This window comes from Quercus suber, unplaced genomic scaffold (genome assembly GCF_002906115.3).
Source record: "Quercus suber isolate HL8 unplaced genomic scaffold, Cork oak 2.0 scaffold_282, whole genome shotgun sequence".
NCBI classification, from domain to species: Eukaryota; Viridiplantae; Streptophyta; class Magnoliopsida; order Fagales; family Fagaceae; genus Quercus; species Quercus suber.
In genome coordinates this window covers 613,863-638,748 of record NW_027069738.1, presented here as the reverse complement: position 1 = coordinate 638,748, position 24,886 = coordinate 613,863, and the positions used below count along the sequence as shown (strand labels likewise).

At 34.5% G+C, this 24,886-nt stretch overlaps 1 protein-coding gene across 1 annotated transcript; it reads left to right on the top strand.

The window, feature by feature from the left end:
* Positions 1-1,356: 1,356 nt before the first annotated feature.
* Positions 1,357-23,846, top strand: LOC111994730 (uncharacterized). Its single transcript, XM_024026611.2, has 32 exons — positions 1,357-1,595; positions 1,669-1,842; positions 2,089-2,184; positions 2,452-2,521; positions 2,718-2,851; positions 3,434-3,574; positions 3,655-3,812; positions 5,128-5,296; positions 5,573-5,671; positions 6,242-6,319; positions 6,406-6,465; positions 6,576-6,733; positions 6,957-7,158; positions 8,158-8,277; positions 10,091-10,176; positions 10,312-10,416; positions 10,635-10,733; positions 11,489-11,577; positions 12,304-12,452; positions 13,855-13,998; positions 14,089-14,196; positions 14,524-14,634; positions 15,591-15,698; positions 15,797-15,907; positions 17,690-17,862; positions 18,026-18,482; positions 19,305-19,412; positions 19,530-19,588; positions 20,311-20,695; positions 21,574-23,097; positions 23,292-23,499; positions 23,592-23,846. The coding sequence occupies exons 1-32, from the start codon at positions 1,485-1,487 to the stop codon at positions 23,690-23,692; spliced, it is 5,895 nt and encodes a 1,964-aa protein (XP_023882379.1). The 5' UTR covers positions 1,357-1,484; the 3' UTR covers positions 23,693-23,846.
* Positions 23,847-24,886: the final 1,040 nt, after the last annotated feature.

Genomic DNA, 24,886 nt, shown 5'->3' with positions numbered 1-24,886 from the left:
GCCCTGCCTTTTCCATCTTCCTCTTCTCGGTTGCAAAATAGCCCTCCTATGGGCCTTCAGCCCATTACATTGGGTTGGGCCTTTTTTCCCCCACATCACATTTTTGTCATATGATATTATTGTTATTGGTGGGTATTCACTATTCATGGTTGAGATTGGAACAGATACTCAAAGCTAACCAGCCAGCTTAATTAAGAATATAATTTACTAATAAATCATAATAGAAAATGAGAATCACCATAATTATTCAATAGTTTATTGTTTAAACATGTGTTTCTCTTAGCACAACTATACATTAAATCCCCCAATTATCAAAAACATTTACCAACATAAAAAATTTCTCCCCCTCAAAAAAAAAAAAAAAAAAAAAAATTCTAACCTATTTTTATGCTTATATAAAAAAATAAAGGCAAATATTCAAATCTGACCCTCTAACTTTTAACTTTTGTTCTTTCAGTCCTCTAAATTTCAAATTTTGTCAATGTACAATTCTGTTAGATATCAATTGCTCCTCCTATTAAGTTTGGCCTTTTAAAAAAGAAAAAATCATAATTAAAAGAAAATAAAAAAAAAAACTGTAAAAAAAAAATGGAAGGGGAACATCCCCTGAAATCAAAACCAGAAAATAGAAAAAGTTCAAGATCAATCTCTCTCTCTCAAATCCACCATCATATATGCATTATGCTTTAAAGCAGACAACCACCAAAACCTCAATACTTCAACAAACCAACCCATAACACACAAACAAACCCTAAAGCAAACACCACACCCTCGCCAATTGACCACCCAGTTAACAGTGAGCATCGGCCATGCGTCACACTCACTGATCGACCACCATCGCCATGATTGAGAGAGATCCAGAGACGAATAGAGAGAGAGAGAGAAACAAAATTGATCTGAGAGAGAGAGAGAGAGAGAGAGAGAGAGAGAGAGAGAGAGAGACGAGTACTGTGTTAATCTGAGAGAGCAGCAGTAAGGGTGTTGGCGGTGGCTCTGACTTTGACTTTGGGTCACCGATCTTTCCTTTCACAAGCTAGTATGCTATAGAGAGAGAGAGAGAGAGAGAGAGAGAATGGGTAGGCTGAGGATGAAGACTGAAGGGGACCTTTTCCTTTTTTTTTATAGTTTTTTTTTTTTAATTTATAGAAAAGGGTCAAACTTAACGGTAGTAGTAATTGAGACCTAACAGAATGTTATATTGACAAAAATTAAAATTTAGAGGATTGAAGTGATAAAATTGAGAGTGAGAGTACTGAAATGATAAAATCTAAAAATTAGAGGGTCAATTTTAAATTTTTGCCAAAAATAAAATACAAATTCTTTCCCATTTTTGTTTTTTCACTCTCAGTCACATGCACTCTCCAAAGTGCGCACTTTCAAAGCGCGAAAAATCAAATTACATAACCCCTTCTTTCTTCTTCTTCACTCTTCTGCTAGGGTTTTAGGTTCTGTCTCTCTCTCTCGAGCTCTCTCTTTCGCCTTCAATGGCGACCACCGCTAAGTCCGTCGACGCCTCTCTCTGGTGGGACCCATTCTCTCTCCTCCTTACCGACCTCGAGAACGCCTCTCTCTCCTCCGATCTCCCTCCAAATCTCGTAAACCCTAATCCTCTCTCGGTCGATTTGATAGCGTACGTGCATGAATTGAGTTTCTTTGTGTTTTGTTTAGGCGAAGAAGTTGAAGGAAAACCGAGGTTGGTTCGTGGACACAGTGTCGCGCTTCAAGTCACCGAATCAGAAATCGAAGGAGGCTTTGAATTCAGAGACAGTGAAGATAGGGGATCGCCAATTGACTATCCAGCCTGAATTGAAAGAAAAGGCATTGCGTATCAGCTCCTACTTGGTGATAATTTTTTTTTTTTTGCCAAATTTTGCCGCTCATTTTGTAGTTTTTGCTAAACCTAGCCTTCAATGCTATAATTGTTGCACTATTGAGTCTTTCATTGCATTGTTTTCTGTGAAGTGAATTTTCTGAGGAGAATGTGAGTTTAATGATATTTTGATTAGTTGGATTTCATGATGTTTATATGATATATCGGATATTGTCATTGATTATTGATTCGCTGTTGATGCTTATTGTTTGTTTCAGGCTTTAGATGAAGTGCAAACGTACATTCTTGTCGAAAGGACTCTAAAGGACAAAAATTTAGGTGCCGATTCTATAGTTCAAGAATATCTTCATGTGGTTAGTAGCTTCTTTTTCCTCTATTCTCGTTGTGTTGTATGGGGGCACCACCAAATCTTGGATACAAGTTGTGATGGGAGTGTAAAGGTCTTTGTGGGGTTTTCATGTGGCTATCCAACTGATATCAATATTTTCAACTTAGTAGAAATGAGTTGTGCATGTGAATTTTTTGTTTTTTGTTTTTTGCATACAGATATGAGATGCTAGTATTGAAGCATTTCTTCATTGCTGGCCACTTGTCTGACTTCTTTTGCTGTTGTTATGAAGATATTGCTTCAGTATTACATGGAACGGCAGTGCTTACTGAAATGTACCAGGAGGATTCTTATGCATGCTTGTAAGCAAATCATAGAGCTCTTATAATTCCTAGTTATTTTCCTTTCTGTAATTTTGAGATTTTTTTTTTTCCACGGGGTCATAGAGTGATTGAGCCATACCTAGAATTTTTTGACTTAACTTCAAGTTCTTAAATATTGCATATAGGTGCTGAATTTTGACTTTCCATACTGATAATCGTACTAATTTTGATGCAGTATATTTTGGAACTGGCTCCAAAGAAGGTCAAATTATTAGGGAGGAAGTGCTAAAGCTGATTTCTGATGGACTTGAAAGGAAATCAATATCCTTACTGGAAGACCTTCTGTCATCTAGTCACCCTGAGCAGATGGTATGTTTAATGTACACCTGTGTCACTTACTTTAAAACTTGTATAATTGTGTAACTGGGGTGCCAGGATGATAGATATATGAGTTGCACACGTTAAATTATAATGTCACCATGTCGAGTCTTTATAAGGACAAGCAGTCCGTCAGAGTTATGTTTTTGGTACATGTTGGTTTAGTCTTTGCTTTTTGGTTAGTTGTACAGTGGAACATATAGAGTTTATTGTGTTGAAATGATTTGTTACTTCATCTTTCATGTTTTTCATTACATCCAGGCTAGTGAGTTTATGTCATGCCTAAAAGAAAGAAAGAAAGAAAATAAATAAATAAAGATTGACGTAATGGGTAACTCTCCCTTAGTGGCTTGGTCCAATTCTATTTTGGTATGGTGCTCATATGACATATCTGCAACTTTTTGGGTTTCTGTTGTTTCTCCAACCATTCTATATAGTATAGACAACAACTGATAAAAATTTTCCATGCATGCATGTTCTATATGGGAAAAAATTACTTACTTATTTTAATCCCATGGGTTGTCATAGTTAGGCTTTTTAACATCTGCCGTGACTTGTGGGGACGCTTTGTAGGATGTTGACCTTTTTACCTTGTGGGCCGAGGAGACACTGATAGAAGACAATTTGGTTTTAGACATTCTTTTCCTAGCGTATTATGAGTCATTTTGTACCTGTGATGGTGAAAGTTGGAAAAAGTTGTGCTTCCTCTACAAGGTATATCATAATCTTTATGAGAGTGCTGTTTTATACATTTTATTTTGATCCTAATCATTGTTTGTAACATCAACCCTCAGGGAATCCTATCCGGGACTTGTAACTTTGGAAAGCTGGCTATATCAACTGAAGCACTACATTATTCTCATCATGCCAAAATTCAGCTCCTCCTTATCCTTATAGAAACCCTGGACCTGGAAATTCTTCTCCAGATGGTTCATGATGAAATACCTTTCAGGTTTTTTCCCTAGTTGTTACTTGCTAGTTACATTTTATATATCTTTTTAGGGTTAATGTGTAAGTTCATAGGAGTCTTTTATCTGCTGGAGAGAAAAAAAGCTGGTCAAATTCGTCAAATACCCTAGTAATATGTAATTTTTCTTTTTTTTTGGATAGGTCAGAAAAATTATATTAAAGAAACTACAATATGCATAAAAAACACAAAGTAGTCTAAAGTCAATGAATTGAAAATGCTTAATTGCACAATTACTGTGCAATACTATGCATGGGTATGCGTGTATTGAGTCTCAAGTCAATGAATTGAAAATGCTTAATTGAATTTAATATCTTTAGGTGTGAGGCACTAATGAGAGACTTTCTAGTCTCTTCCTCCAAGATCTTATGTCAAGGATATCATAGCTTCTCTCAGGCTGTAGCTTAATTGATTTTAAAATACACATATAACATCAGGCCATATCAAAGATGTTTAGGAAATTCCAACAATCAGGTGACATCTCTCTGTTTTAGGTACAGTATGTCCATGGGTATGTGTTGTATGACATACAAATCTAGCTTGTATCCTATAATTATATCTATGTTTTGCCATGGCTGACATGGATACTTTTATTATTTGAAGGAAATGTAATATCTACTGTATGTGTCTGTGTTTCTTCCTCCGTTGGGAGTTTTTATTTCTTGGTTGAAAGTTAAACTTAGACAGAGGGCTCTTATTCAAAATGGACGTTACATTGGTGTCAAACTTATCTACTGTAGATTATTGGCAGCATGACCATTGAATTAGACATTAGTGTCAGTGTTTGCCTTGGGGGAAAGCAATTAATTGTTCCACCAATGTCGATTAGTTAGTAGTAGTTTTTGGATGCTGTCCAAGATTAGTTGGTTCTCTAATTATTTGATCAGTGTTGAGTTTGTTCAATTAGTCATGAAATGGAAAATCTCAGCAGATTTCTCCATGGCAGTTGGGATTGGGTTTGCTTAGATGTATAACAGACAATTTGAAGTGTATGCTTTTTAGACTATTACTTGTAACTGGAAACTATGCAATTTGATATTATTCTCCCTCATTTGATTTGCTATTTTGTGGTAATATTTAGAGCTGTTGTAATTGTTATTTAGATTATTTGATACTCAGTGGGTTTCATCTGTATGAGTTTGATATATCATGTTTCTCTAAATCTTTATATAATATCTGATGTTCTTATGGTAATTATGTATCCTTTGTAGTACATTTCATTTTAATTTGACTCGCTTTTTCTTTGTTCTTTAAATACGTTTGTTCTAATTGTTAGAATACCTGTTTTGCAATTTCTCAGGAACGGTTTCTCTGTTTTCACCTTTACTGATGTCCAAGAGATGGATGCATTAATTTCTAGTTTCAATGTATTTGAGTTAAAAGACTCAGGCCCTCTGATTCTAGCATGGGCAGTTTTTCTTTGCCTAATTTCATCACTTCCAGGAAAGGAGGAAAACAATGTACTAATGGTATGTGGATGTGTCAATTGATGTATTGTTTGCTACACTAGGATGTATGAACATTGCAAATGTTTCTTGTGCACTTGGATCCACTTTTACGAAACTCATGTAAATTTTATTGATTTCCTTTCTTTTCGATTGTAATTCTTTAAGAGAGCATTTTGTACATCTCGTATGAAAATGTTGTTTTTTCCTTCACTCTTGTTAACTTTGTTGCTTTATTTATTTATTATTATTTTAAAAAGAAAATGTTGACCATTTTATTTTTCTTATTTTATTTTCCAGGACATTGATCATGTTGGTTATGTACGCCAAGCATTTGAGGCTGAATCCTTGAATTATTTTCTTGAAATCCTTCAAAGTGATATATTGAAGGAATCAGATGTGAGTTATTCTGAGTTCATAGTTCCAAGAGTTTTACAGTGACTGGTTTCTAGTTTTCCCACATAATTTTAAGTATTGACTGGTTTGTCCTTTTCATTATAAACCCTGTAGCTATAATAAACTTAAAAAAAAAAAAAAAAAAATCCAAGGATAAGAAGACATATAGTCTATTGTCTGACGTTAAGTTTTATTCTGATGGTATTTTGAAGATACTGCCAGATTAAAGGATCAGCTGGAAGCATTACTGATTTTTACTCTGATTGGTCCGGGTGTGGGGTCTTACAAATAGCAATACTTACAGATTTCACAAAATCACTTTTTTTTTTTCTTCTTTTTTCCCCCCATAATTTTTTATAATTCTTTTATGTCCAGAGTGCTAATCACCATGAGCATGACATGTCCTACTTTATTAATAAAGTTTATTACTTATCCAAAAAAGTTTGAATCTGATTTACTTTACTCTGTTCCTTACATGTTCTGGTATTTTGTCCACTTTCCCTCCAAGTTTTTGTATATATATTGGTTTTGTAAAAGAAGTGATTTCTCTTTCTTTCTCTGTGCCTTACCCAGGGACCTGTTGCTGGCTATCAAAGTGTCTTAAGAACTTTTATTTCTGCATTTATTGCATCTTATGAGATCAATCTTCAGGTAACTATTTATGGATATCTGCAAGTAGTTTGTAAGGAATTCACTAAGTACCTTTTCTAATTTATCCTATTTACATAATGGTGCAGATGGGGGACAGTACCCTTAATTTGATATTGGAAATTCTTTACAAAATTTATCGAGGCGAGGTTTGGATGTATAATGATTATTATTTTTCAGGGTCGTTCTTCATATTTCTAATCATTTAGTCTATTGTTCACAGTTTGCTAATTTGAGATTTTTCTCTTGAATTTTGCAGGAGTCACTTTGTATTCAGTTCTGGGACAAGGAAAGTTTTATTGACGGTCCTATTCGGTGTCTTCTTTGCAACTTAGAGGGTGAATTTCCCTTTAGGACTGTGGAACTTGTTCGCCTTTTGTCATCCCTCTGTGAAGGAACTTGGCCTGCAGAATGCGTGTAAGTAAAACTTCTTTGGTGATCCCATTGGCTTCAACTCGTATATCCGTCTTTCGTATAAAATACCCTTTTCTAACGGGGATGTAGAATATCTGTATTGTCAACGTAGCATTAAATAAGCTCTATTCTCGATTCTTTGTTTGTTTGTTTTTTTTTTTTTTTTTTTTTTATATATTTAAAAATATACTGCTACTTACTTTTTATATGTTCTTTCTGCCAACAGGTATAACTTCCTAGACAAGTCAGTTGGAATATCATCTCTGTTTGAGATTAGCAGTGATTCCCTGGTGGATAACGTCTCTCAAATTGTTGAAACACACCTGCCAGTGCATGTTCCTGGAGTTGAAGGTTTACTCATTCCTAGTAAAACTCGTGGACATGTTTTGAAAATGATTGGTGGGAATACTGCTCTTGTCCGATGGGAGGTAATAGTTGTTTTAAATTTTTAATCTATGTTTGCTGATTTTATTGTTTTAGGCCCTTTAGATATTCTCGGAAACAAAAAGGTTCCTTTAATTTACATCTGAACTTGCTTTTGAGTGTTTTCAATAATTATATTACAATTATAATCTGCATTTCTTGATGTTGCTGCTATAGAATATCTAATTTCTTTCTTCCTTGGCTTCCAATCTACGATGGTGATACTGTCTTTGTGTTGTATTTTCAAAAGGTCTAGTCTACTAATACTGATGTGACTGACCTATCCGTCTGGATTAGATGTAGGATGTTATTCATATTTTACGACAAAGTTTTGTTGGATGTTATCCATGAAAGCACTTGCTGTCATCATGCTTATGGTGCAGCATCACAATGCAATAGTGTGTAACCCATTCACAAATGTAGTCATGTTCTGCTATGTGATCATCTTTATGGTACAGCATTACAATGCACTTGATGTCATCGCATTAATCTTACATGACTTGTTTATCACTTTGCAAATATCTTTTTCCCTGATATTGCTTGGCTTTGTTTCCTTGCTCTCAGAACATGATGGTTTAGGTTTTGTCATTGTATTTTATACATTAAAGTCTTAATCTGTGTTGGCGATGCTACTCTTTCTCCCATCAAATTAATTGCCACTACTTAGTTGCCAAGAGCCTTCTAGCTCAACAGACACGTCTTGGTGTTTCCAATGGAGATGTCTAGGGTTCGTTCGAATACTCCCTCTCCATCATAACTATCAAATTATAAAATAAAATAGTAATTCAGTTTACTGTTATAGTGTATATATTACAATTGTGTAGGTGACTGTCTGAAGTTAGGAGGGTTGAGATGATTTCAGTAATACGATAGTATTACTAAAGAAGTCAAAATGAACTATGAAACTGTGTTCAATCAGGAAAAGTTTTAGTTAGATCAATTGTCTTTCAATTCAATTCATATCAGCTAATTCTTTCTGCTGACATATGTATCTATTTTTGTAGTATACACAATCTGGCGTGCTTGTATTGCTCCTCCGATTGGGGCAGGATCTGTACCCGGACAAAAGTGAGGAAATTTTTCTTACTCTTGACCTGCTTTGTCGAATGGTGTCTTTCAACACGGTAATTTGTTTTTACTCCTCTGGCTATTGTTTGGTATGTTATGAATTTTTGATTTGGAACTAATTTGGTTGGCTCATATTTAGGTGATTGTTATATAATTCTCCTGTAGTTTGGAGGACTATTGCCTGAGATTGTTGGTTGCTATATAGTGTTATATGGTAATGTTAGTTAAATGGCGTTCGATGGTGTAATTTATCCCCCCCCCCCCCCCCCCCAAAAAAAAAAAAAAAAGCTGCATTGGATGGTGTACTGGATGTGGATAAACCTGAATGTTGATTGTCCTCTCATACTTATTTTCATCTGATAAGACTTTGATTTCTTGAAGCCTGGATTTGGGTTATTGTTTATTCACTTCAGTCATTAAAATTCCTCTATTATCACTATAGTATCTGAGTACTAGACATGAAGTCCATTGATATGCTCTATTGGTATGGTGTTGCTGTTAGACAACTTTGGTCCTTTAGTTTCAGCTTTCTATGCTGAATTGACTCATTCAATCAATTTGTTTATTTCTTTGTTGTTGTCAAGCTTTGATTTGCTACCAAGTTGACTTGGAAAGATTTGGTTTAGTATGGTTTTATTATTGAAATGGCCTTTTGTTTGCATTCTTGAACTGAGATTTGGTTTAGCATGGTTTTAATGTTGAAATGGCCTTTTTGTTTGCATTCCTCAAACAATGATAAACCGAGATTTTGATGGGCTTATTGATATTGCTGTGGCATGTTGAGTTTATCTTTTCTTCCACTGTTTCTTTACTGATTAGTCTTTTATTTTTCTCATGTTCCTTATCCTTAAAGTTCAATTTGGAATATGTAATTGTAAAAGATATGCAATGCCAATAAGCTATAGCTCAAATGGGATTTCCTCATCCCATGGCTATTAGTTATGGGATGGAGGGTGAGGTTGTGGGTTCAAGATCCATTGGGTTTGTGTCTAACTTACCAATCAAAAAATTGTAAAAGATCTGCATTGTGCGCTTGGGCTACCCTTTCTTTTCCTTCATTTAAGTGACTTGTTAATATTAAAAAATAAAAGTCTGCACTATGTGCACTTCAGCTTTGTCTTTTACTTTGCCTCTTTCCCTTTCCTGACTTTATAATCTTGATGTTTACTTATCAATTTGGACTCTATTTTATTCTCATTGTTGCAGGCATTCTTTATGTCGACCATTTTTTTTCCCAGCTTCTGTTAAAGAATCCTTGCATTTATTTTTCCTGAAACTGTGTTCTGAATTTATATATTTTGTGTAACTTATATTCATTCTAGCAATTCTGAGTGTAATAAAAAGACCATGAACTTTTTTTGAGTTTATGAAGATTGCTGTTTGGTTTTGGTTCCTAAAGTTGTATCATTATGTTTCTTGCTTGCTGTTCCTTGTTGGCTCTGCCTCTGGTATCTTGGAGATGTTGGTTCCATTACTTCTTCTGGTTCCTATCAAGAACATATGTTCTGATTTCTTTTGGCATGACACCCATGTTCCTGCTCAGACATTTGGCTTATCCGTTGTGCTGAGCAAGCCAAAGCCTGTACATATATGATGGACTGAGCTTGAACATGTTTGCCTCAGTTTGGCTAAAGCCTGATTTTGGCTTGATCAAGTCTAGCTTGATTGAGTTGAGAACAGCCCAGTGCATAGCTTGGTTTATTTGGATCTGAGATAAACATATTGGAAAAGGGTCCTAGTGCTAAATAAAGTTCATGCTTTATGAGGCAAGCAGTAGTATTTTTTTTTTTTTTTTTTCAATAGTTTGATTTATTTTTTCCTGTTTCAATTTTATTGTCATGAATTTTTCCTTCAATTTGTTATATGTAGGATGTGTGTTTTTCTTTAATGGAGACCGGCAGCTTATTGCATGTGCCAGAAACTGGCATGACTGCAACATTGGAAAAGAATGTGTGGTAATTAGCCAATCTGGATCTTTTTTTTACCTTTTCTTTTTTGCCTTTCCTGAGTTCATTTTCTGGTGCTTTGCATTTCGTGGCTATATTTCTTTTTAATTTGGAGATGGTTGGCTGTCTTTGTGTTCACTGCAGGGCGGTTGAGATCATCTGCACTTTGGTCAGAAATCTGTCTCCTAATTCCAATAGTGCTGCTCTGATGTCCATGGGTGTGAAGATCTTAGGAAAGTTGTTGAAATGGTATACAAGACCCCTCCATGTATTAAACGTGTCTTCAGCTAGTGATTGGTTTATATATATATATATATATAATGATATTTGGAAAATATGATGTTTTGGAAGAATCTGTTGTTCCTCTATTCATTACAAATTAAGCTTTGCACATGAATTGTTTATGATTATAAACTGAAACACATATACTACAACCTTAATTGTTAATATGTATTTTTCCTGGTCAGTTCTCCATCTCATGTTTCTGCGGCGGCTCTGAAGGCAAATATATTTGATCTGGTTTTAGAGACAAGTATCCGTGATATTGGCAGTAATAGTTCATCAAGGTGATTCCTTTAGCTTAAACCTTTTGCCTTTTGGATTCAACTGCCAAAATATGAAGATGAGATTGTGCAGAATTGCATACTTACCTAAGTTCAGTGGCTTTTACTCTTTCCCTTTTCCATTGTTATGTCTGAAGTCCTTCATAATCTTTTTCTTTTTTAATTTGACTTAAATATTTTGTCAAAATTTAGCCTTGAGTGTGCTGTACATAAGCTTTCATTTACCTTGTCAAAATGTTAGCCATACTATCTTTGCATGGGTTTTGAGGTGTTTTATTTCTTTATTAAATGAGGCTGAATTTTATAGATGATAGAAGCGCACGCACACACATACAAATATATGTATTAACTCATCTATTTGTCCTACATTTTTTGGGCCTTCTTTACTGCCATATATCTTATGGCTACTTTAAGTGCATAATGAATAATATTGTAATTGGTGGTAGCTGTATTGTTCTTGACTCCAAGCCTTACACTGGAATGTAAGGGTTATTGGTTAATGTGGCCTAATTGCAGCTTTATGGATTTGCTTTTGTGGACTATCTTGCTATTTCATTGTATTGGGCCATAAACTCTATGGGCATTTTTATGGGCATTTTGTTCTTCTGTTTTGTGTGAAGCCAAAGACTTGATTTTTTGCTTCCTTTGTCTTGGGAAGGGGTGCAGTTTAATGTAATTTATATGGACTCAATTAGTTAATTGAAAATTGGATTTATGGTTTGTGTTTTAATTAGTTTTATCCTCTTCTTTCTTTGTAGTGGATCATGGTTACTTTCTGGAAAATTGGCAAAGATGCTTTTAATTGACTGTGAGCAGAATGATAACGACCACCCATTGGCCATATCAGGTATGGTTGCTATTAGCTTCTTGTATTTTTGCTGTTAGTGAGTTTATATTTACCTCCTGTTTTGTTTTTTAAGCATTGCTGTTTGTTCTGTATGCTTATACTCTTTTTCCTATTTTACGCTTTCATGATTGTATGTCCTCGATTAATACTTATCTCTTTGCAACCCTTTGTATTGCCTTTACATTTGTCCCTACAACTCCCCTTTCCTTTTATTGTATGTATGTATGTTTGTGTGTGTATATATAAAAACTTTCAAATTTCACTGCTTTTCTTTTTATAAACCACCTTTTAATGAACTTTGTATATTAGGTACTCTACTCTAACATGACTTCATAAGCATGAAAATGTGAATTACAATATCAAATATGTGTGTGTGTAAGTAAAAAGTCTTTGTGGATCTAACTAGGTTGAATCACGCATTCTTTGCTGTGTGTGCTTGTATTTGTCTCAGGCTAACAATCATATTGATGTGTCAAGTCTTCCTTGCTTCACTTTGCTCTTCTGAGATCTAGAAACTTCTGTTCATATTATTATTTGCGATGACTTAGTATGCTGATGATGTTATCCATTTTGCTATTGAAATGATTTGAGTCTGTCTTTGTGGTAATATTGTTGATGAGCACATAGCCCTCTCATAATAAATTTTACTTACCTATAAAAAACTGTTGATGATCATTATTTATTTGTTCTCTGGATTCTGATATGCATGATTCAAAACCTTTGCAGTGCTGGACTTTACCACGCAGCTTGTGGAAACAGGATTAGAGGATGATTCTCTCTTGGCTCTAATCGTTTTCTCTCTGCAGTATGTCCTAGTTAGTCATGAGTACTGGAAATACAAAGTAAAGTATGTCCGTTGGAAAATAACACTGAAGGTACACCTTGGACCTTTTTGGAAGCTGCTACAACTTGGATCTTATTTTTGTTTATATTTCAATAGCTAACTTGAGTCTTAACTGGTAGAAATATTACTAAACAGACAGGTGAAGGTCCAAGAACAAAGTAGCCTTAAGCAATCAAAACTGCAAAAATTTTAAGCTTTCTCTTTGGGCCATACAAGAAGGTCTATTCATGATAATTAGCCAAGATTAGAATCTAATAAAATAGTCAATTTGAAGTCCAAATCCCACCCCCAAAAAAAAGATGGGAGGAAAATTGGAAATACAACTTAGAAGGAATGGGTGATTTGGGTTCTTTTGCCAATCTTCCCTATTAATCCCTTAATTGCAAGTGTTTATGGTAATTACAAAAAGATTCTCTCCCCCCCTCCCTCCCTCCTTCTACATCCTAATACCAAAAATAGAACAGAAAAAATATCCTTTCCTTCTTTGCACTTTTATATCCCTCCTTTCTTGTCCATCTTTTCACTTTTTCATTTCTTCCACCAAATTTTCTCTTTAAACAGTTGTTCACATGTTATTTCTATCTCATGATTCACTGTCTTTTTGTTGTGACAGTGATCAGAGAGCTATTCCTGTTCATCTTGCTTCATCCATCTATTTACGTTTCTCTAATGGAATTTTACTTATGAGCATTTACCATTAAATTTCAAATTCTAGTTGTTTTATGATGAATCTTTTATCTGAGTGGTGTGCACGTGATTTGAAAATAGTTTCTCTCCCTTAACTCTGGTTAGTTTTTGCCTGACAAACTAATATCATAAATGGATAATTATGGATGAATCACAGCACTTAATGTACTAGTATGATACTTTGGATAGAATAGAATGGAGGAAAAGAATATATGTGGCCGACCATGACTAATTTTTTGAGGATCTATAGCCGACCCCAAAATTTGGGACTAAGGCTTTGTTGTTGTTTGCATATTTCTTTTTCAATTTTGTTCCACATAGTTTCATTCTTACATGTTTGATTTGTCAATGTAGTTGTATTTACCAATTTGGATGAACATTGGAGTTCTTAAACTTTTAAGATCTTCAACAGTTATCTTGCAGGGTATGATGTATAAAATTGCAATCACAAAAATATTGTACGTGTATTAGCCACATCTCTTTTCTGGCTTTAAAAATCACTGGTATTGGTGACAATGAAAAGTAGCTCTGGCCCGTCTGTGGATGGTTATGTCTGTCTTTTTCTTTGACTTTGGAAATAAGTCTTCTTTTAAATGTGGGTTTGACATATACATGTTAAATAGTCCTATTGCCTGCACAATTGTCCTACTTATGCCTGGTTTGTTGTGAACTTCTCAAAGGGGTCTGATTAGTTGCAGACTTTACTTAAATAACATGATATGTTGATGATGTGTCTACTGTTTTAGGTGCTAGAAGTGATGAAAAAATGCATATTATCAGTCGCATACTATGAAAGATTGGGCGATATTATCCAGGATTTGTTACTTTGTGATTCTTCTATCCACGGAACACTCTTTCGAATTATTTGTACAACTAAACAATCCTTAGAGGTCAGCCATGTTCTGTCTCTACTGATTTTGCTCATCCATGAAAAACTATATTTCTAATCTCCTAACGAATGTGAGAACTTTTTCCTGCAGAATCTTTATGTTAGCCGTCTCTTTGAATTGATGGAGATTGAAGGATTACAGCTTGCTGTAGGTTCTGTATTAGATATTCTGTTCATCATGCTCTCCAAATTTTCAAAGGTATCTATATAAGTGCCGATGATTGCAATTTGATTGACATGCTAAAGGCTTCTTTTCCTGACTGGGAGATTGGCATGCCAAGTTGGAAAGACTTTTGAAGTGGCATTTCATATTGTATTTGTTGTAATAATGCTAAATAGATGTAATATGTTTTTGTTTAAAGATTGCTGTCTCAAGTACACATGACTCACTTTTGCACTATAATTTTGGAAATCTATCATCCGCATCTGTGGTAGATATTTTTCTCGTTTAAATTATTGTGGTTGATTTTGTGAATCATATAATTTGAAATACAAAAGTTGAAAAACAGTTCTGTCAATTTTCCAGGATGTATCTTCCAGCCTTTCTGTCTTTCATCAAGCAGTGCTGTCATGTACAACCAAACCAGTTCCCGTTGTTGATGCTGTTACATCCTTAATATCATATTTTCGCAGCCCTGTATGTGCTTTGTCCTTGCTCATCCAGTAATCATGCTTACATTTTTATTTCCCTCTCTTAGTATTTTATTAATCTTCTGTTTATTAAATGATGCAATTAATTTGAATCCCTGCACATCATGTGTTTTTGCATATTCATAACAAAAATTTGCTTTATTTTTTGAAAATTTATTTATTTATATACGTATAATTAGTTCCTTATCTGCCTTTCTCTTTTTACGCATTTCATCCAAATCATCCAATTAAAGATTGTGGGAAAATGTTTGCATCATGTGGTGTCTTTTTATTTTTATGCAGTTGTCATTATCTATTTGTCATTTTTTATTTATAAAAAAAATTAAACTAAATGAAAAAACTTGACCCACTTGCCCACACAATACATACGTAAATAATACACTAAGTGTATGCTTTAACAATCACTAACTCTACTATTTTTTTCTTGAATCACTAACTTATAACTATAAGTTATTATAACATGATAACAATACACACACATGTAACAAACCCTTTGTATTTCCTAATTATTAAAATAATATAAAGTTATATTATATTTATACTATACATGTACATATTCACAAAAATCACAACTCACACAAATAACATTACAACAACAATAATAATAAAATAAATGCACATAATTAGTATCAAATACACACCCACACACATGTAATATAAATTTATAATTAAGACAGCGACTCTGTGTTGTTTAGATGAGATTCATGAGAGAGGGATCTGTGATTTGTGTTGTTTAGTTTTGGAATGGATTGATTTGTGGTGTTATTTGATTAGTTTGTGTTTCCTGCATGAATTTAGTTGTGCATCTCTATGTTGACTAACCATTGATAAATAATCCAATGTATTTTTGTGGATTCATTTTTCTGTTTTCATCAAAGTTATCTCATATGGTACTTTATTGTTGAGTAGCTTTACTGAATTCTTTTTGAGTTGTACATTCAGGAAATCCAAGTTGGTGCTGCTAGGGTACTGTCAGTATTGTTGATCATGGCAGATTATTTACAACAATATTTGGTTGGAAGTGCATGCCTTCGTTTGGATGATAAGCAGGTTGACATTTTGAGCTTATTCTCCTTCCCTCTGTATTTAATTGACCAGATAAATTTTTTGTAATTTCTAATTTAATTTTGATTACTTTTCGGTTTTAGATTACAGATTTGAGGCATTCTATAAGCTACATACTACGTAAGCAGTCAGAGTGTAATGAAGATCTCTTCGTTGCCACAGTAAATGTGCTTACTTCTGCAGCGCATTATCAGGTTGATAACTTGTATACTATTTTGAGGTTAAAAAGTGTTTGTTGCTTGAATTTAATTTGTAAGTGTATGGGATGACAAGTTTACGGGCTCTGAATTCAGTCTGATTTGTTCAGGACTGGTCCCAATATTATTATGTTGTACTTATCTATTCTGGTGGTGTTGCTATACAACTAAATTCTTCTCTGTTATCATTATCTTGGATAACAACGGGTTATAAACGTACAGGGTTTTACCTATACATATATTTAGATTAAACAGTAATCTTATTGGGTTTTCAAACATTGTAGATCCAATAGATTCCGTAAGATAGCATGGATCTCTGTATAAGATGTTTTGATCTGCCAATGAGCTATATAGCGCAACTCACACTTTCTTCTCCCCATAACAATGGGTTGGAGGGTGGGGTCATGGGTTCAAGACTTATTGGTTGCATAATTTCCTAATAAAAGAAAAAAGATGTTCTGGTCTTTTCAGATTAGATGTTTCCCTATATTATTATATAAACTCTTTTTAGGCTTGACAAAGCTAAACAGTTTGTGGTTCTGGCACATTGTGAGCGAAGTCAAAGCTTATATACTGAACTGCTTATAAACTAAAATAACAACAAAGTCTCAACTTGGATCAACTCACTCTTTTTTACTGGTGCATCAGTTGCTCTCCTTTGAACGTGACCAAACCATCTTAAGTGATTCTCTTTCATCTTTTCATCAATAGGAGCTACCCTTATCTTTATGCAAATTTTCTCATTTTGAATCTTATCTTTCCATGTATTTTCACTTATCCATTTTAACATTCTCATTTCAGTTATACTAATTAATGAATAATTGCTTCTTAATAGTCTAACATTCAGTGCCATAGAGCATAGCTGGTTTTATGGTAGTCTGATAAAGATTTTCTTTTAAGTTAATAGGTATTCTATGATCACAAAATACTTATGATGCGCTTCTCTACTTCATCCACCCTACTCTTATCCTATGATTGACATCCTCTTCAATCTCTCAATTTTTATGAATTATTGATGAAAACTGTCAACCTTTAGTATCTCTTAACCATCAAGTCTTAACGTTCCTTTGTTTATGTTTCTGTTTTTACTAAACTTACATTTCATGTACTCTATTTTAGTCCTACTTAATCAAAAGCCTTTAGATTTTGGAGCGTCTCACCAAATTTCTAACTTGGCATTAATTCCACTTCTAGTTTCATCTACTAAAACTATATCATTTGCAAAAAGCATACAGAAGAGACTTCCTCTTGGATCGATTTTATGAGTTCATCCATCACTAGTGAAAAGAGGTATGTACTTAATGCTGATCCTTGATGCAAATCTATAGTGATAGGAAACTCACATGTGATTCTTCCACTTGTTCTCACACTAGTTACAGCTTTGTTGTACATATCCTTAATCAATTTAATATATACTTAAGAGGAACTCCTTCCTTTTTCAAAATCCACCACATAACCTCTATAGGGACCCCCTATCATGTGCTTTCACTAAATCAATGAAAATCTTTACATGTCTCTCTATATTTTTCCCATTAAAGTACTCATCCACTCACTAGGAATTTTGTAACACTCAAGATCTTATAAACCGTAATGTATATAGGAATATTGTGTAAAAGAAAAATTGTTCCTCTCTTCACTGAGTTTAGCTCATTCGTTGGCAAGCTATGCCCCTAGTGTAAATCATTTGGTTCATTCTTTTTTTCCCCTAATTTAGTCCATCATCGTCATTATTCTTGCTTTATCTAGCGTTGTTTCCTAATATATGATTTCTTTCTGCAGCCTGCTTTTCTTGTTGATGTATTTGGTACTAAAGAGAGTACAGATGTCCAGGATAGTAATGTTGATAGTTTGAAGCAAACAGCAAAAGAAGCTGTGTCACAGGGTTCCAAGAATTCAAGTCTTGTAGATGCACTCCTGCACTATGTTGATAGGGCTAATGATCTGATCAACAAGTATTTATTTTGTGGTCTTTTTAATTTTTATTCTGGATTCTTTTTTGGTCTTTTTATTATTATTGTTATATTTTACGGCTTCAGTTTGACAAGATTTATATGGTTACATCGTTTCTTAGGTTTACATTTAATTTGCTGATTTTTTTTCATTTATTATCTTCAGCAATCCCCGGATACTGTTGAATATACTTAACTTAATCAAGGCCTTGTGGCAAGGGGCTGCTCAGTATACACAAATTTTGTCAGTGCTGAGGAGCTCTGAAAATTTCTGGAAGCAATTGTCCAACACTATTTCACTAATTGCTGGCATTAAAGATCCTCCACTTGAAAATCTGACTGAGACGGGGGGGCTAAACTTGGCATACAAATATCGATGCCAATCTACAATATTAGAAATAATTTCGTATGAGATGTTCCTGCAGAAAAAATTGTCACATGCTGAATCACTTGTAAAGCATACGGCTGAATCAAAGGACAGGATAGAAAATGCAGTAAACATTGAAAAATCAAAAGCTACAAAAGATATTGTGTCAAGCTGGTGTGAGAGCTCTGTTTTAGGCAATCTGATCAAGTCATATTCTTCTTGTGAATATGACAACGAAAAATACTTCCGGGCAAAGGTGATCTTTACTTCCAATTTTATGTTTTTAATTATAATATTTTAGTTTAGACAGAGTAGCAGTTGAGAATTGGTTATTTACTTCTGCATACTAGTTTCCCTTTTCTTGAACTCTTTTTATTTTTATTTTTTGGCATTATATATGTATTGAGCACAGAGCTAGGGTTAAAATAACTTATGACATAAGCTGTAACAGTTGACTTTTCAATTAATTCACAAATCTTCAGGCAACTATATGAGTGCTTTTTGTTATTAAATATTTGTGCTTGACTTATTGACGTAGGACAACCAGAACAAAATTGAAACAACAATAAAAATAAAAGATATGACCTAGGAGTCAGCACTTAGGCTTTGCTTGGAGTCAGCACCAAGCGGGGAAACTACTAGAAGTTAGCACCTAGGGTAGACCTGGAGTTAGCCCCAGACCAAGGAAAGACCAAACGGCCATTTTTTTTCATTTATCAAAATATCAACCATTCCCTCAAGGAGAATAATAGGTTGCTTATAAAGGATTACTAAACCTTAGTTCTAATTAGCTAGGAAACCCTGATTGTCTTATTACGAAAATAACTTGCTTCAAACTTAAAATATTAATAGCCTAATAAACTACTAGGACCTAAAACATAAAAATACAATTGACTTGCAAACATAAATAATACTAAATAAAAATCTTCTTGCGTCTCCTGCATCACTTATTCTGTTTGTATAATGATTTTGCGTGCATGAGTGGTATGTTTCCTCAATATTTGTTTCAGCCTTTTGATCTTATCTTCTATGTGTTTAAAATTTGAGAGAATTGTTGTATTGAGTCACAACTTTACAGGTTGCTGCAAGTTTGTTCACTGTGCATGTGATGGGTAGACTAGCAACCAATGACTCAGGAACTTTGTCTATATCATTACTTCAGAAGATCCTTGTCATTTCAAAAAAGGTTTGGTCCTGTCTCTGACATTTTCATGTTGGTTTATTCTTTAAAAGTTATTTCTTTCATATCATCATCTGGGATTAACATCTAACTCTTAGTTTGTTTGTGATTTCCTGATTGCAGTTGAGCTGTCAGCCTGCTTTTCCTGAATTGTTGGCTCAATATTCTCAGCGTGGTTACAGGTAGAGCATTTGGATAATCATCTAGTTCTGATTTAATATCATGTAGTTCTGATCTAAATGCATAAAATTGTAATTTACTAATTACTACTTCAAGAAGTGATGAAATGATAAAGAAGGCCAGCTTTGGGGGTAGGGGAATTTGGTATGAAAACCTCGCAACTATAGATGTTTTGTAACCTTCAAAATGGTCCTGTATATTTCATAAAAACTTTTGAAGGAAAATTTCTTTATCTGTTGTATTTTAGAACTATTCCTGTTATACTGAAGTTTACTATAGTTTATTTTGGCAGCAACCTGCGACCCTTCATGTGTATGTGATTCTATTGTGTGTAGTATATACCTAATATATATGTGAGGATTACTTGTGCAACTTATTTTCCTCGTGGTTCTGTTTGTGTGTGTAAAATCATGTATATGATTGTTTCTCGATGTTGCCATGATTCCAGCTGTAACATCTGGTTTTTGTTGGCACTCCCAATTTTCTTTGGAGAATTGAACTATTTTCTACTGATTAAGGCTGGGGGAGATTATCTAGTCATTTACATGACATTGAGCATTTTAATTTCAGGCTAAGTTCTTTGGCTCATCTTATTGAATATTGAAGTTTGTTTATTTTTTTCTAAAAGACAAGATTTTTGTATATTTCTTATCACTTGGTATTTCTTCTTAAACAATGTATTGTATTTTAGATGCAGCATAAAAACAAATATTTTTTTTTCCAGTGAAGGGAAGGAGCTAAAGACTTTAATTCTTAGTGATCTTTATTATCAATTACAAGGAGAGTTTGAAGGCCGTAAAATTGCTCCTGGAGCATTCAAAGAACTGCATCAGTATCTTGTTGAATCAAAGTTTTTGCAGACTTATCATCATAAGTATGATGATGACCTTTTTGCAACTTCTAAAGATGTCTACTTGTTTGACCTCGAACGACTTAGAGCAGATACGGGATTAGATATGTGGGATTGTTCAGAATGGAAAGCATCAAAAACAATTGCAGAAACAATGCTGCATTGCATGCGGGATGCTAACTCGATGATATTGCTTTCAAGTTCAAAGCATTCTGCATTGAAAGCATTAATAAGTGTTTTAACCGTCTATGAGGATGATGTGAGTAATCAGAACTCTAATGCCCTTTATATTTAAGTTCCAAAGTTAGAAATACATAACTATGGCTGGATTTAGTAAGAAAAACATACAAATTTGCAAAGGGTTGAATGTTTATGTTTTAAGAAGTAAAACGTGAAAGCATGATCATGTTCATCAAATATTATGTCTAATATATTTTGAGGGATTGTTTTCTCCTGTCCAACTTAATATTTGTTGTTTTGGGAAGTTTTGCAGTATGTGATAAAGACATTAATTGTAGTAAACATCATTCCTTATTATCCTGTTTTTCTGTAAAAAGTGATGCTTTGAGAATTCAGATGTGAGTGAGACACCAGGGCCTATAGACAATTGAAAAGTAAAGTCCTGCTGTATCACCCATCATTTTTTACATGGAGTGTGGGATAAATTTTTAGAAGGATCTGGTAGTAACCAATATAAATTGATGCTTGTAAGATAGAAACATAGAGATTATAATAATTCTGCAATTTAGGTCTTCCTCTCTTTCTACCAGTAAGCTATTGTGAATTCATGTCCATACAAGTTACATTTCATAATTGCCTAGGGTAATTATGTAATGTTAAATGAAGCATGAAAATAATTAATTCTAAAGACTACACCACGGAGAAACATCTTGGTATTCAACAAAGTGAAATCATTTCTATATAATACACACCTTAGGTATTAACATACAAAGAAACTCCTCTTGCTTTCTGCCGTGGACGCCTAAATTTGATTCTCCTAATGTGTTAAGCCTTGATGGATGCCTGGTTTGATTTATAGCTTTCATGGTTCAAATTCGTATTTTGAAAACCACAATGTTAATTTTTGCAAATTTGCACTATTTCAGATTATTAATTTACTTTTACCTATTCATGCAGTCAACAGAGAGAAAAACTACTGGAGGAAAGATCCCTGATCGACTCATTTTATCATGTATAGATCATATATGCCAATGTTTCTATGCCACAGTAGAATCATTAGCTCCAATTCTGGATGTCTCTGAAGATATCCTTTGTTTTCTAGCAGCCCAGGCAGAATTACTTCTCCATCTTATGAGATCTGCGCATAAAAGCTTGTCCTTGCATGCTTGTACACTTGTCTTAAAAACCTCAGGTTCTGGTCTTAAAGTGTTGAGTGACTTGAGGCAATCAATTACAGAGGTTAACACAACAATGGAGCTATTACTTATGTTGGTTCTTTCAACTTTGGAGTTTACTTGCCTTAATTCACCTTTAGGTGGGGTGACAGACATGGAATCTGTGGAAGACTTGGCTAAGATTTCAAATGCAACTATTGTGCTACTGCCCATTTTCTGCAACTACATTACTACTGCTGAGCATTGCACCCTCTCCCTGACGATTATGGATTTCATATTAAGAAGTTTCTTGACACCTGACACTTGGTTTCCAATCATACAGACTCATCTCGAGTTGCAGCATGTAATTCTGAAGCTTCATGATAAAAATTCTTTTGCATCTATTCCCATACTATTGAAGTTCTTTCTGACCCTCGCACGTGTTAAAGGAGGTGCTGTGATGCTTCTTAATTCGGGTTTTCTTACTTCTCTGAGGGTTTTGTTTTCTGAATACTTGGATGGGGGATCTTCCTCCTCAATTAATGGTGAGGGGAGTATCTCCAACTCATCTGACAAAATTGAAAAGCCTCAACACATTTGGGGACTTGGCTTGGCTGTGGTTACAGCTATGATTCAATCTTTAGGAGGCAGTTCTACTTGCACTGATATTGTGGACAATGTGATACCGTATTTCTTTTCAGAGAAAGCTTACATGATTTCCTATTATCTCAATGCACCAGACTTTCCATCTGATGATCCTGACAAGAAAAGACCTAGGGCTCAAAGGACACAAACTTCTTTGGCTGCTCTTGAAGAAACAGAGCATACCCTGATGCTGATGTGTGTGCTAGCAAAGCATTGGAATTCATGGGTTAAGGCCATGAAAGAAATGGATTCACAGTTAAGAGAGAAAAGTATCCATCTCTTGGCCTTCATAAGCCGGGGAACTCAACACCATGGAGAATCGGCCATCAGGGGCGCCCCTCTTTTGTGTCCCCCTACCCTCAAAGAGGACTTTGATTTGTGCAAGAAAGCACCATTTATCAAAAGCAAAAATGGATGGTTTGCTCTTTCACCTCTTGGTTGTGTGTCAAAGCAGAAATTCACTGCTGTCTCAACTGCGCTGATAACCAAGGATCAAGCAAATACTGTTCCAACGCACTTCTCTGATGCTATTGCCTTGCAGATCTACAGAATCACATTTCTTATTCTGAAATTCCTCTCTTTACAAGCTGAGGGTGCTACGAGAAGGGCAGAGGAGGTGGGGTTTGTTGATCTTGCTCATTTTCCTGAGCTTCCAATGCCAGAAATTTTACATGGTTTACAGGTATGGTGCTATGTATTCTTTTATTTGCATTATGTCCTGTCTCGACATAATGGGATGTTAAAGATTTATAAGCCTTTTGGTCCTAGGTTTTGATGTGTTCCATTTGTTAGCATACTTTTTCTTGACAAAAAATATATAAAATTAAAATCATGAAGTAACCCGGAGATCATTCTTTTTGGACGTGTCCAATGCAGGATCAAGCCATTGCTATTGTTACTGAGCTGTGTGAGGCCAACAAATCGGATCGGGTTCATTCAGAAATCAAGGGTGTCTGTTGCCTATTGCTGCAAATAATGGAAATGGCTTTGTATTTGGAACTTTGTGTTCTACAGATTTGTGGCATAAGACCTGTATTAGGGCGAGTTGAGGATTTTTCGAAGGATCTGAAATCGTTGATAAGAGGTACTAATCTTTTCATCCCTCTGATAATCAGATAACTCTTATGTTTGGTTTGGTTACAAATTATAACTTTTGTCACTGTTCGGTTCATGCAGCAACAGAAGGCCATGCTTTTTTGAAAGCATCAATGAAGTCCTTGAAGCATATAGTATCATTTGTCTATCCACGTCTGTTACAGTCGGAGGGTTTCATGTAAAAGTAATTGTGGATAATGTTGAATTCTGTAGGCTTAAAATTGTGTAGATATTTCAATTTTCAACATCATTGCATCTTTTTGAATGTATAAAAGAATGCGTGTACAAAAATATTAAAAAATGAAAAAGAAGAAAAGAGACATGATTTTATATTTATGGCATTTTCTTTAGCCACTCTTTTTTGTGATTCCAAGGACTACCCTATATTTGAGAAAGACATCTTCATTGATGGGCCACTTAATTATTTTTTGTCTCCATACATGATTGTTGTCGTTCCGTGGAGAAATGAAATCTTGTCAGAGGGTCCCTTGGTTCTCACTCCAGATTGTGACCTTTTATTATTATTATTATTATTATTATTACTCTTTGATAGTCTATGCAAGCATGAATTGCCACGAAAATACATCGGATTCTTGGGCAAGAAATAACACACGCACATAATTGAGGAATTTTTCTGGTTTCTTATGACTTGTGAGTGTTCAAATTATGCTTTCAGTTCTTGCAGACTAATATAGTGGTTGATTCTCCTGTTGGATGTGACCATCTTTTATGAGAACATGTTGGTGTAATATTTGCGAGGACTCAGCTTGTGTTAGTGTCTACTTCGCTGGAGTCTGGACAGAAACTTCGGCCTATTTGCAACACTAATGGAATAATGGAATGTTTCAGTGGTCCGGTTATTGTTCAATCTCCGTTCAGAAATGGCACCTTACAAACTTTTGCTATCAGTCAATCACAACTTCCTATACTCACGTTTTTTATGGCCATTCATGAGGGAAATATCATATGAAGAAACTATATACAATTTTCTGGATGGAATCCTGTTGCTTTATGAAAGTGGTCTACAGTAGTGCATTTGGGGAATAATGTCACTTTTAGCAATGGAAAAAGTAGAGAGAGAGAGAGAGAGAGAGAGAGACTTTAATGTGATATGAGAATTTTTTTAAGATAGCTTAGTATTCAAACAATCCAATTACTATACTGGTTACAGTAATTTAAACATTTTACAAATCTCATATGTTTTCAATCGAGGATAAGATTAAAATAGTTTCATTAACCCCTCGTGCTTTGGCAACAGTTAGGGCTATGCATTTTATAAACAAATAATTTACCTCATTGTGATTTGGCTCCATCAAAAATTTTCAACAATTACATTTTGACGTTCTAACTGATTAGATTAAAATGAAAAGGCATTA

Bases quoted from the DNA above. Each gene is read 5' to 3' on its own strand.
- LOC111994730 (XM_024026611.2), top strand. From the start codon at position 1,485: ATGGCGACCACCGCTAAGTCCGTCGACGCCTCTCTCTGGTGGGACCCA. The intron at 1,596-1,668 runs GTAAACCCTAAT...TGTTTTGTTTAG, and splicing joins CCGATCTCCCTCCAAATCTC to GCGAAGAAGTTGAAGGAAAA. The intron at 2,852-3,433 runs GTATGTTTAATG...GACGCTTTGTAG, and splicing joins CTAGTCACCCTGAGCAGATG to GATGTTGACCTTTTTACCTT.